General features: G+C 40.5%; 1 protein-coding gene across 1 annotated transcript in view; it reads left to right on the top strand.

The window, feature by feature from the left end:
- Positions 1-12984, top strand: part of LOC141161419 (uncharacterized) — a 41317-nt gene that overhangs the window by 21978 nt on the left and 6355 nt on the right. Inside the window, exons 6-9 of the mRNA XM_073646230.1 lie at positions 3183-3515; positions 8175-8483; positions 9190-9579; positions 12815-12897. Coding sequence (XP_073502331.1) covers positions 3183-3515; positions 8175-8483; positions 9190-9579; positions 12815-12897 — 1115 coding nt within the window. The remainder of the gene's footprint in view (positions 1-3182; positions 3516-8174; positions 8484-9189; positions 9580-12814; positions 12898-12984) is intronic.

Below are 12984 nucleotides of genomic sequence, written 5' to 3'. Positions count from 1 at the left end.
CCCTTCCCAAGCTAGTGATTTTCTGTTGTTGCACTTTTGTATTTTTCTCCCCTTCTTCCAAGGGTCGCACATTTTTTTTCTATTTTTAATTTAACAGGGCTTATTTTTTGCAGGACAGGTTACACTTTTTAATGGCACCATTCATTTTAACATGCAATCTACTGGAAAATGTGAAAAAAAAAATTCAGAGTGCAACACATTTGCATAAAACCATTATGGTATTTCCACCATTGTCTTTTCCATTTTCTGCATTTATTCTATGGTAAAAAATAAAATGGCAATGATTCTCCAGGTCAGTTCGTTAAGGCAATACCAACCTTCCATAGTTTTTTTTTATTCATGTGATGAAAAGAATTTGGTAAAAAATAAATAAAAGATTTGCTTTTGTCGCTACTTTCTGAGAGAAAGACACTCGGGTGAGAGGAGAGATATATGGGGTTATATAAGAATCCTGGAGCCGTCTATCAGAGACCAGGTAAGAGGAGAGGTTTATGGGGGTTATATAAGAATCCTGGAGCTGTCTATCAGAGACTCAGGTGAGAGGAGATATATATAGGGTTATATAAGAATCCTGGAGCTGTCTATCAGAGACTCAGGTGAGAGGAGAGATATATGGGGGTCATATAGGAATCCTGAAGAAGTCTATCAGAGACTCAAGTGAGAGGAGAGATATATGGGGTTATATAAGAATCCTGGAGAAGTCTATCAGAGACTCAGGTGAGAGGAGAGATATATGGGGGTTATATAAGAATCCTGGAGCATCAGAGACTCAGGTAAGAGGAGAGATATATGGGGTTGTATAAGAATCCCGGAGCCGTCTATCAGAGACTCAGGTGAGAGGAGAGATATATGGGGGTTATATAAGAATCCTGGAGCTGTCTATCAGACTCAGGTGAGAGGAGAGATATATGGGGGTTATATAAGAATCCTGGAGCCATCTATCAGAGACTCAAGTAGGAGGAGATATATATATGGGGGTTATATAAGAATCCTGGAGCTTTCTATCAGAGACTCAGGTGAGAGGAGAGATATATGGGGTTATATAAGAATCCTGGAGCTGTCTATCAGAGACTCAGATGAGAGGAGAAATATATGGGGTAATATAAGGATCCTGGAGCTGTCTGTCAGAGACTCAGGTGAGAGGAGAGATATATGGGGTTATATAAGAATCCTGGAGAAGTCTATCAGAAACTCAGGTGAGAGGTGAGATATATGGGGGTTATATAAGAATCCTGGAGCCATCTATCAAAGACTCAGTTGAGAGGAGAGATATATGGGGTTATATAAGAATCCTGGAGAAGTCTATCAGAGACTCAGGTGAGAGGAGAGATATATGGGGTTATATAAGAATCCCAGAGCCGTCTATCAGAGACTCAGGTAAGAGAAGAGATATATGGGGTTGTATAAGAATACCGGAGCCGTCTATCAGAGACTCAGGTAAGAGGAGAGATATATGGGGGTTATATAAGAATCCTGGAGCCATCTATCAGAGACTCAAGTAGGAGGAGATATATATATGGGGGTTATATAAGAATCCTGGAGCTTTCTATCAGAGACTCAGGTGAGAGGAGAGATATATGGGGTTATATAAGAATCCTGGAGCTGTCTATCAGAGACTCAGGTGAGAGGAGAGATATATGGGGTTATATAAGAATCCTGGAGCCGTCTATCAGAGAATCAGGTGAGAGGAGAGATATATGTGGTTATATAAGAATCCTGGAGAAGTCTATCAGAGACTCAGGTGAGAGGAGAGATATATGGGGGTTATATAAGAATCCTGGAGCCGTCTATCAGAGACTCAGGTGAGAGGAGAGATATATGGGGTTATATAAGAATCCCAGAGTCGTCTATCAGAGACTCAGGTAAGAGGAGAGATATATGGGGTTGTATAAGAATCCCGGAGCCGTCTATCAAAGACTCAGGTCAGAGGAGAGATATATGGGGGTTATATAAGAATCCTGGAGCTGTCTATCAGAGACTCAGGTGAGAGGAGATATATATGGGGGTTATGTAAGAATCCTGGAACTGTCTATCAGAGACTCAGGTGAGAGGAGAGATATATGGGGGTTATATAAGAATCCTGGAGCTGTCTATCAGAGACTCAGGTGAGAGGAGAGATATATGGGGGTTATATAAGAATCCTGGAGCTGTCTATCAGAGACTCAGGTGAGAGGAGAGATATATGGGGTTATATAAGAATCCCAGAGCCGTCTATCAGAGACTCAGGTAAGAGGAGAGATATTTGGGGTTGTATAAGAATCCCGGAGCCGTCTATCAGAGACTCAGGTGAGAGGAGAGATATATGGGGGTTATATAAGCATCCTGGAGCTGTCTATCAGAGACTCAGGTGAGAGGAGAGATATATGGGGGTTATATAAGAATCCTGGAGCTGTCTATCAGAGACTCAGATGAGAGGAGATATATATGGGTGTTATATAAGTATCCTGGAACTGTCTATCAGAGACTCAGGTGAGAGGAGAGATATATGGGGTTATATAAGGATCCTGGAACTGTATATCAGAGACTCTGGTGAGAGCATTGATATATGGGGGTTATATAAGAATCCTGGAGCTGTCTATCAGAGACTCAGGTGAGAGGAGATATATATGGGGGTTGTATAAGAATCCTGGAGCCGTCTATCAGAGACTCAGGTGAGAGGAGAGATATATGGGGTTATATAAGAATCCTGGAACTGTCTGTCAGAGACTCAGGTGAGAGGAGAAATATATGGGGGTTTTATAAGAATCCTGGAGCCATCTATCAGAGACTCAGGTGAGAGGAGAAATATATGGGGGTTATATAAGAATCCTGGAGCTGTCTATCAGAGACTCAGGTGAGAGGAGATATATATGGGGGTTGTATAAGAATCCTGGAGCCGTCTATCAGAGACTCAGGTGAGAGGAGAGATATATGGGGGTTATATAAGAATCCTGGAACTGTCTGTCAGAGACTCAGGTGAGAGGAGAAATATATGGGGGTTTTATAAGAATCCTGGAGCCATCTATCAGAGACTCAGGTGAGAGGAGAAATATATGGGGGTTATATAAGAATCCTGTAACTGTCTATCAGAGACTTAGGTGAGAGGAGAGATATATGGGGTTATATAAGATTCGTAGAGTAATAAATCCATGTGCATTATATATATGATTATATTGTATGTGATATGCTGTCTTGTTCTGTAGATTACACATGGACTCCAGTTGTAGAAGAGATTCAGACCCCCCGTCTACTTCACGGCTCCCCGGCCGTCCTGCAGTGTAATATCTCGGGGTATTTCCCGGATACCGTCACTGTGAAATGGATGAGACGTGATGGAGATAAGTTACATGAAGAGACTGACGATAACCAGAGAATAACGTCCAGGAGAGCAGCTGATAACACCTACAGCCGTACAGCCAGTCTGACCATCACCCCCGACTTGCGGACACATCAGGGTGCAGAATATATATGTCTGGTGGAGCACCCCTCCCTGGAGAGACCCATAGAGAGAAGCTCGGGGCGGCTGCGAGTCTATGGTGAGTGGTTATACTGTATATTCTGGAGAAATATGAGGCTTCCTCCGCTTCTATGTAAATTATTATTTTATTTCTGGATATAAATTACACCTCCAGCGCTCATCTTCATATTTCTGCAATCAGTTTACAGTCACACAGTTATATAAGTTCTCCATAAGGGGCCGTACAGCGAGGATCTGTGTATGGAGGAGATCTCTGGCCGGAGGCAGAGCATTATTCCACAATATTACAGTATCACCTGATGGGGGTGTACATACTTTATCATGTACAGAACAAATATTGTTTTAAACTATTATTCTTCATAGTGAAATGCCAGAGCAGGCTGTATGTGCAAGACATGATTCTGTTATTCTGCAATGTGGTTTTGGTTGCACCGCCGGATAAAGCCGAATAACCCCTTAATAGTTTCTGTTTACGTTGATTAAACAGGCAATTTTTGAACAGATAAAGTAATTTTTTCTTCTAGGTGGGAAATTATATTATTTTTCACTTTTATGCACATAGTATTTTTTTATACTTAGTGTTTTTTTAGAATGTGACAATGCAAAAATAATAAAGGGAGTTTACTAACACCGGCATTTCATACATTTGTGGTGGAGTAACGGTGCTCGCCTCCCAATACCCTAGCAAAATACTACGTCTTAAGGCATACACTAAATTGTATAGCAAAAAGGGAAAAGGTGCCAGACACTGATACAAAATATAAATATATCCTTTACTAAATTAAATAGTAACTTGATTAAAGACACTTAAAAAGAAGAACAAAGACTGAGTTGACATGGTAGACACACAAAGAAAAATGGCTGTAACATAAAATGAGTAAGGGCGCTTTCACATTCTGTATCTTCGTCGGGGCATACGTCCGAAATCCCCCCCGCAAAACGGGGTCAATAAACTGAAATGATGATGGCAGAGTGAACAATATCCTGAAATGGTTATGGCAAAGTGAACGTGAGCTCTGCCATGCACTTTTGTCGGGGGTGTACACCTACTGGAGGCGGACACCCAGTCGCAGTCTACTACATCTGAGTATCCGCCTCCTGTAGGTGTCCGCCTACTTTTTCTGTGTAAGTAAACTCAGTCACTGTTAACCATTTTCATGTTTTCCACGGTCTATGTAACTCACGCGTATACTGTTATGGCCATTTTCCTTTGTGTCTCTACTATGTCAGATCTGTCTTTGTTCTTTTAAGTGTTTTAAATCCAGTTAATTATTTAATTTAATAAAGGATATATTTATATTTTTCATCAGTGTCAGGCATTTTTGTCTGTGAGATAGAAAATACAATCTACAAACTGATGTTAATTTGTGCTACAATTTTTTGCCAATTTCGGAGTAATTTATAATAAGTCTTGGAGAGGAGCGATACTTTTGAAATTCAAATTTGACAGATTTGTCAAAATTTTCTGAAAAATTGGATTTAAAGTGCATAAATTAGATAAATTAGGTGCAAGTCTCAGATACTCCTTTTGTCCTGAAAAGATGTTTTTAAAACTCTGAAGTCTCCTAGATGCAACCTTAGTAATCTCAAAGTGACGTCACCATAGAAACTGGTGGTAAATTGTAGCAGCCAGTTGCCTATTTAATAACACAGGGCACTGAAAAAACTTTTCACAATTTTAAAAATTAAAAAACAGTCCACAAATTATCTTGCATAGTCATCTGTTATAAGACAGACCTTTCTGTTTAAAACACTGGGTCAAACTGACAGTGTCGTTGTCAGAGGTGACATAATCCTGCGGTGACTTAGATGGGTGTTATACCATGAAATCCATTACGCATTCCACTTGCTCCTCACTAAAACCTGCGCCAGAGGCAAAGGAGGCCAATTGTGACCTAAGTTTGATAGTGCTGCTACCCGGAGGGCTGGTGCCAGTGGTGGTGGTGTTTTAGTTGCTGCTAATGGCTCCTACATACTTAGCTTTTTTTACTATTATTTTTCACTAGCCTATCCACTATCATTGCAATTTTCCTTTTAGCATACCAGTTTTTCTTTTACCATTTCTTTTCAATCCCAATTATTCAATCGTTTGAAAAAATCATGTGATCAACAATGCTAGGTAGTGTACATGAAGAAAAATGTTGTACCTGCATTAGGACACTGTATTGATATATATGTAGGCAGTCGCAGTTAAAGGAGTATTCTCAATTTACCAAGTTGCTTTAGTTAGGCAGCATGCTTGCAGCTGACTTGCCTTCTTTTTGTCTGCTGTCATTCTCCAGCAATGAGAGCTTTTATCTTACATAATGTACAGCTCATTTCCATGGAACTCAACCATTAGTGCCTGCTCTTTTCCTGGGTGAGAGTCCTCAGTACTTATATTCCAGAAGAGAGGTTAACTCCTAACATCTCAGTCAGATCTCTCCATCTCATTGATTTCTATACAACCTGGCAAGCTGCTGTCATAAATCTTGCAAAATCAGCAACCCGCAGCTTCCACAGCACTCACTTTTTTTGAGCTGTGTATTTGTTCAATTGATATGTTATCTCAATGTGGAAATACAGAGATAACTTTGTAGACTTTGAATCCTCGCAGGGAGATTGCTCTCTCCTAAGCCCCCGTCTCACATAGCGAGATCGCTGTCGGGATCGCTGCAGCATCGCTAAGTGTGACGGGGCCTCTAGTGTACCAGTCTGTGAGTTGTTTTGTTCATGATTATTGTGCTTGTTTTTTTTATGTATACCCCTTTTCACACTTAAAGTACCATGGAATAAATGGTGCTATAATAATTAATAATAGCAATATCAGTAAAGACACAGAACAAACCACTGATAGCTCAATGTGTTACAGCAGAACTTGTGCTGAGCTTTATACTTCTACTAATACTACAGCTCTGCTATTTACCAGAACTGCAGATCGATTTGCTCATCTCTTGCAATTCCACTAGACTCTGAGAACTTGTCCCATCACTTTTCAAAATGGTGGAGGAAGTGAAAAATCATTTTGCACCAAAATGTTCATTTTCTTTGTACCAAAAAAGTGGCATAAAGCCTTTAATACGTCCCCCCCAAGTTTAAACATTTTTTTAAAAGCTTAAAGGGGAGTCTTGTGTAGAATTTATATTGGAGTCTGCTGTTTTCTAAAAATTCTGATTTATTAAAATGATCGTTTAAATGTCAAAAAGGTAAAAATAATAAAGTTATAAAAAAGGGGTTGTCTGGATAAAATAAGTTAGGGATAGGTGATAGCATGCTGACTGATCAGCAGATTGGGGAACTTTTATTCATGTTACAAATGGTATGGTAGGTCAGAAACTTGACCAAAACTCCATTCATGCATCTCCCTGAAAAAGCCAAGATCAGCACAACGCAGGTTGTACATTCATTCTGCTACTCCATTGTAACCGGAATAAAAGTTCCCCATTTGGTTGTCGGACCACCACTGAGCTTTAAATTAACCCTGTGATGTAGATAGGCGATAACTTGTTTTAACTGGACATCCCCTTTAACTTCCTGCACAGGAGGTCATCTAAACATGAATTATTTATTATACTACTTATTTATCCTGTAAGACTACATTCACATTTCAATTTGATCATCCCCTTTTAAGCACAGGGTGTTCATACCCAAAATACATCTAAGTACTAAGGGGTCTGTCCAGTTTCTAAACCAGTTTCCCAAATGCAAGAGTAAAATACCCTAACTGGGATTTTCATAGAAGTTCCTGTTACAGGGGAACATATTCGACCCAGCCTTAATGTGCTGACTCTACTGTGCGCAAGGAGCTCATTAAGCGTTGTGTGTACAATGCCCAAGAAGGTGGACACAGCAGAAAAAAAAATCATTTCTACCTTCTATACTTTGTGCCCCACAGTATCTGACAGTCGGCTCAGGACCTGCAGCCGCACCGTGTTCTTTCCGTCATTCCTCCATGTGTAGACGGCTCGGCAGAATGAAGTCTCCTGATATCTGCTGTAGATACATGTGAGCGGTCAACAAGGAGCTGAAAACATCACCAAAATACATCACAAACTGCATCAATTCTCTATAAAACGTGAGGGTATTGGAGCAGGCAGCCCCCTAACGGTTCTTGTATCTACAACCAGGACCCATTATTCTAGTTGTCACTAAAAAGTAATCATAATAACATTCGAGGAAATCTTTCAGCATGATTTCACCCCCGAAACTATTTATATGTGAATGTTGTTCCTTCAAAGACAAGTCCAGCAATACCTTTACATGGCCGGTCCATTCCTCCATTGCTGAGAAATCAGCGTTTGAATTGATATGCAAATGATGATGAAGAGTTATGTGTAGATTTGAAGCCTCTGTCACTCCAGCTCTATTCCCCACACAGGGCCGCCTCCTCTTGCTTGACTGCAGCCTCTATGCTGTGTGACTGCAGGCAAAGGAGCCATCAGTCAAGGAAGAGGAAGCGGCCCTGTGTGAGGAATAGAGCTGGAGTGACAGAGGCTACAAATATAAAAATGCAGTCACTAACTAAAATAGTAATAATAGTAATAAAAATTAAAATAATCACTGTTATTTCTTTATAAGTAGTCACATTCCTGTAGACGGTGACCGTTCTCCTCCATACTGGGGGGATGTAATGACTGGAGGATGATTTGTAGTTTTAGGACAGAATTGGATGATGTATAAGACATTACATGACCCCGAGAACAGACAACGAGACAAACTTCTGCTTCTTCTCTTCCAGGTAAACCCCAAATATTGCTGCCTATACAGATAACTAAGGCAGATTCATCTCGTGTTCAGTTCTCTCTGAATCTACAGAAGTTTTACCCTAAAGATATAAAAATCTCCTGGAGCTGGGAAGATAAGTCTGATAAATATCCATTATCACCTGGGGAACCAATGAGTACGTGGGACAATGATGTCACCTATCAGATCACCAGTTTCGTCTGGGTTCCTGATCAGGCATTTACAGATGAACCGATGAAACTCATTGTAGAGTGGAAACACGAGAGTATGGAGACTTCAGAGACGAGATCACTGAGTGTCAGAGGTAAAGAGGATAACAATTTATTAGAGATGAGTGAACCAATTCGAAGCAAATCAAATTTAGTGAAAATTTAACAAATCATTCATTCAGATATGTCAGAATACGATATTTTTTGGGGGCTTTTTTAATAGTGGCTGGCCGACATTTTGCTTGATTCGTTTTATGGCCATGAAGAGGTAAAAAAAAAATATATATATATATATAATACTCCCCTTTCCCTGGTCCTCACTTTTCCTGCCTCCTGCTCGTCATGATGATCAATGGACACATGAGCAGAGACATCTTCTAGACAATTTTTGTAACCGTGGATAGATATACACCCAGGTCTCTAGAATTCCTTAGTAGTCTTTTCCAGCTTCATCTATATCAATAACACTTCTTTCTAGGTCTCGTGAAAGTAGATTGCTTTACAGCATGGTCACATCAACCAATGTTTCTCGAGAAGAACAGATCTGTCAGTAACCAGGCTTTGTGTGCTCTTATTAAATGGGCCAAGCTCCCGTGAAAAACCCTCTTCCAAGTTCATCTCCTTAATAGAAACATCTTTTGCCAATCAGCTGTTTGACAAATCATTAACAAGGAGGTTCACTTTCTTTTTCTCCCTGCACTGTGGAAGTTTACTCAATATTCGTGGTTAATATACAGAAAGTATGTGACCTTTGTACAGATCTCATTGTAAATAACTCATGGTAGTGCATCTATGTTACAGATCTACAAAAGAAACCACACGTTGGATCTATCAGTGTTCCCCAGCTGGAAGATGGTAAATCAGCCAAACTGACCTTTCATATATCCGGATATTTCCCTAAGTTTCAATCTGTTGACTGGCTCATGAAGAGGGACGGAAATGAGACCGATCTGTCCAAAAATTCATCAAATGTGTCAGAAAATTACAAGGTCTCAAATAAGGAGCCAATACAGACAGATAACACTTATTCCTTTCATGGATCAGTGACTTTTACCCCAACAATAAGGTCACACCAAGGATCAGAAATCATCTGCAGAATGAAGCATCCCACCGAGGAGCGTCCCATAGAGCGGAGCACCGGACCTCTACACATCGGTGAGCGTCACCAGACTTTAAAAGTCCTATCACCAGGTGAAAAGTGTCCAGTTTTTCCTTCTTTTATTTTTTTTTTATTACCGTTGCTCCTTTTTATTTAGTGCTAATTTTTATAGTCTTTACCAAGGGGGTGTGGCTCACCAGATTCTCTTGGGTGTGACTTTAGGGTGCTTTGCATAATTACTCTGTGAGCCACGCCCAGTGTTAAGACTATAACAAAAAAAAAATACTCAAGGAAGAAGCATAAGCAAAATAAGAACAAAAACTAATTACTTTTGATCTTGTGATAGGTTCTCTTAAAGGGAATCTGACAGCTTTTCCTATGTGAGCGTATAAGGAGAGACCTGTCACTCCAGGGCAGCGGGCGGGGAGACTCTGCCGAGGACCCACCTTTTCGACTAGTCTGCTGCGACACTGGCAGCTTTTATAGTGTGTTTTTCTCTGAAACGCTGCAGCACCCGAGTCAACCATACAGGGTTAAAGTCATACAGCGGCAGTCTGATATATGCTGCCAGTGAATCGGGTTTCCAAATCCTTTATTTAAAATAAAGCAAAAAAAATAGTATATGATCTTATCAGTGGCAGCGGGAATTGTGTGCAGTCCATATTAGCATATATCGGAAAAATTCTGAGTGATACAGAAGTAACCTCTGTAATTCAACAACTGTCGGAAACTGGACATATATATGGAGATAGAGCTCCATACGCCTCTATGGGAGCCCTAATACAGCCCTATACGGGCAATCCATACATAACACCTCAAGCTAAGACCGGTGCTGGATATCAACTGTAGGGCTTACTCAGATGTTTCGCCCCCCCGAGCTACGCCTCTGGGGGTGTATAATAAGGATGTGTGCCGTCCGAGTAAAAATATAAAAATGGATGCAACACGGAGTTAAAAAACGGAAATACGGATGACAATATAGATGAAAATAGGACAATTTTTCATTCTCACGTTTGACCCCAGCCTTATTTTTACTAAAGCGAAGCCATGTTTGTAGTTGCCAATCAGTTGTTAGAAGCACACAGGTATGTATGACTGCAAAATAAGGGCCAAAATCAGTAATAATAAAACATAATAATTATTAATCATACTAAAATAAAAAAAAAGCATCAGGTAAGTAGAATCAATCATATACAGTATCTACTAAATCACTAATCAAGTGGTGGCCTAGGAGTACAGTGCCACTAACCTGTAATTAAAAAGGTCTTCCAGCGCTGCTGGTATCCACTTTGGGAATACAGAAGTGAGTGGCACTGGACAACTCCTTTAAAAGGAACCTGTCAGCAGGACTTTGCTAAGTGACGTACAGGCATTGTCATGTTGGGGCTGCTGCACTGATTAATATGATACCTGAGGTGAAGAAATCCATCTTGTGGTTCTTGTGTAATCAGTGTTTTCAGTTTTGAGTTGATGAGATTCTCATGCTCTGGGACAGGACTGTAGGCTGGGTCTTATCCTGGTGGTCTAGACCAGATCAGCAAGATAAGACCTGTCCACAGGCCGCCCCGGAGCACAAGTATGTTCCTCATCATAGAGACAGCCAGACAGAGAGACAGGGGCGGCCTGTGGGCAGATCTTTTCTTGCTGACCTGGCCTAGAGCACCAGGATAAGACCCAGCCTACAGTCCTACCCCGGAGCATGAGAATCTCATCAACTCAAAACTGCAAACACTGATTACACAAGAACCACAAGACGGATTTCTTCAGCTCAGGTATCATTTTAATCAGTGCAGCAGCCCCAACATGACAATGCCTGAAGTTTACTTAGCAAAATCATCTTGACAGGTTTGCTTTAAGCAATTTGTAGCCTGAAGCCAATAACTATGAAACATTACACTCCATCACTTTGCCACATATTGCATGTGCAGTATAATTTTACTTTCCACATTACTATTTTGTGTTTCACGTATTCACAGTGAAAATTTGCAAAATATCCACAACACGACAAATCTGATGATCTCCTCTTTCTTCATGTAAGGAAACGGCGCTAAAGAACCCGTTTAAAACCTTTCTCATCATTTGTTCCCTTGGATATTTTTATTTAAGGGTCCTCGGTGCTTGTTTTTTATATATTGGATATGCCTAAGGAAATTTTTTTGGGGGGGGGATTTCTATTCCAACTGAAGCCCGTGATCCAAAAACCATGCAGCAAAAGTCACAAATGATTTCACATTACAAAAAAAAAATTTTGTGTGTCCTTTCTTAATTTTTTTAAAAATTTTTTTCTCAAAATATCATTCACTGCTCCAGAGCTTCAAATCCTAAAATAAGTAAAATTGTCAAATGTAATAAATTTCCAAAAGTGCTCGCTGATCCAGACATCACCCCGTGAAAACCCCCATGTCAGAGACTTTTGCCAATGGATACGTCCTGTGGTTCCTTCATGACAGGTCGCACGTGCTCAGCACATATCCGCTATTCTTCTATGATGGGTATCCTCTTCTTACTTGGCAGTGAGATGGCGCATGTGTGATTGATACATCCTCATCACACAGGGTGGACATGGGCCCCGAGACCACGCCTGTCGCAGGAGGAACAGCCATCTTGCTGCACCACTTTGTGATAGATGCAGCCGAGCAAGTGCAGGGATACCAGCTTCTAAACCATTAATGGTCTTTCTCATTACAAGCATGAATATTTCAGTCCATACTTGTTACAATGGCTGCCTCTTCCCCATAAATACAATATAAGTACAACCGGCCCTTTAAATGTTCTGTCGGAGAGAGAAACTAGCCACAGCAACCAATCAGAGCTCTGCTTTCATTTATTAAACAGCTCTGGTAAAATAAAAGCTGCACTGTGATTGGTTGTTATGGGCAACACAAACAGGTTTGTAGCCGGAGAGGACACATAGGAGGGATATATCTAACACACATAGAGAATTGGATGGTACATGATTAGAAATCTCTACACGAGATGATGAGGACAGACAAGAATTACATTTAATGATATAATATTAGAAAGTATACACGGCGCCATGTCTCCTCCTCTGTGGCCAATAGCAGATCACAGAGCAATTAGAGGAGTAGCTAGTGTTATCTGGGCCTGGTGGAGAGCAGAAGCCTGGAGAAGAAGCAAGGGGTTGAGGGAAATGTAGTTTACAGTGGTCACATGGGTAGCACTGAAGGACCGGCCACTTATCATCGAGCAGAGAGACAATGATAGAGGAGCTAAAGCCAGAAACAGATGTAAGATATATATTTTTGATTTATATTATTAAAGTGAATTTTAATTTCTACTAATTCCATCTTTTATTTTCTATTTAAGGAGTAAGAAAAGAAAGCAGTGTTCACGACACAACACAAAACCACAGAGCGCAGAATATGAAACATTCAATGAACCAGTCAATGGTAAGTTCCTTATAATCCTGACAGTCATCGCACAGTAAATGAGTAAAAGATGTAGTGTGTGATTAATGTTTTAGGTGACAGTCAAGT

The sequence above is a fragment of the Phyllobates terribilis genome, unplaced genomic scaffold (genome assembly GCF_046119375.1).
Source record: "Phyllobates terribilis strain yellow unplaced genomic scaffold, ASM4611937v1 Scaffold_9__5_contigs__length_417890890, whole genome shotgun sequence".
Classification (NCBI taxonomy): domain Eukaryota; kingdom Metazoa; phylum Chordata; class Amphibia; order Anura; family Dendrobatidae; genus Phyllobates; species Phyllobates terribilis.
This window is presented reverse-complemented; position numbering and strand designations above follow the sequence as displayed.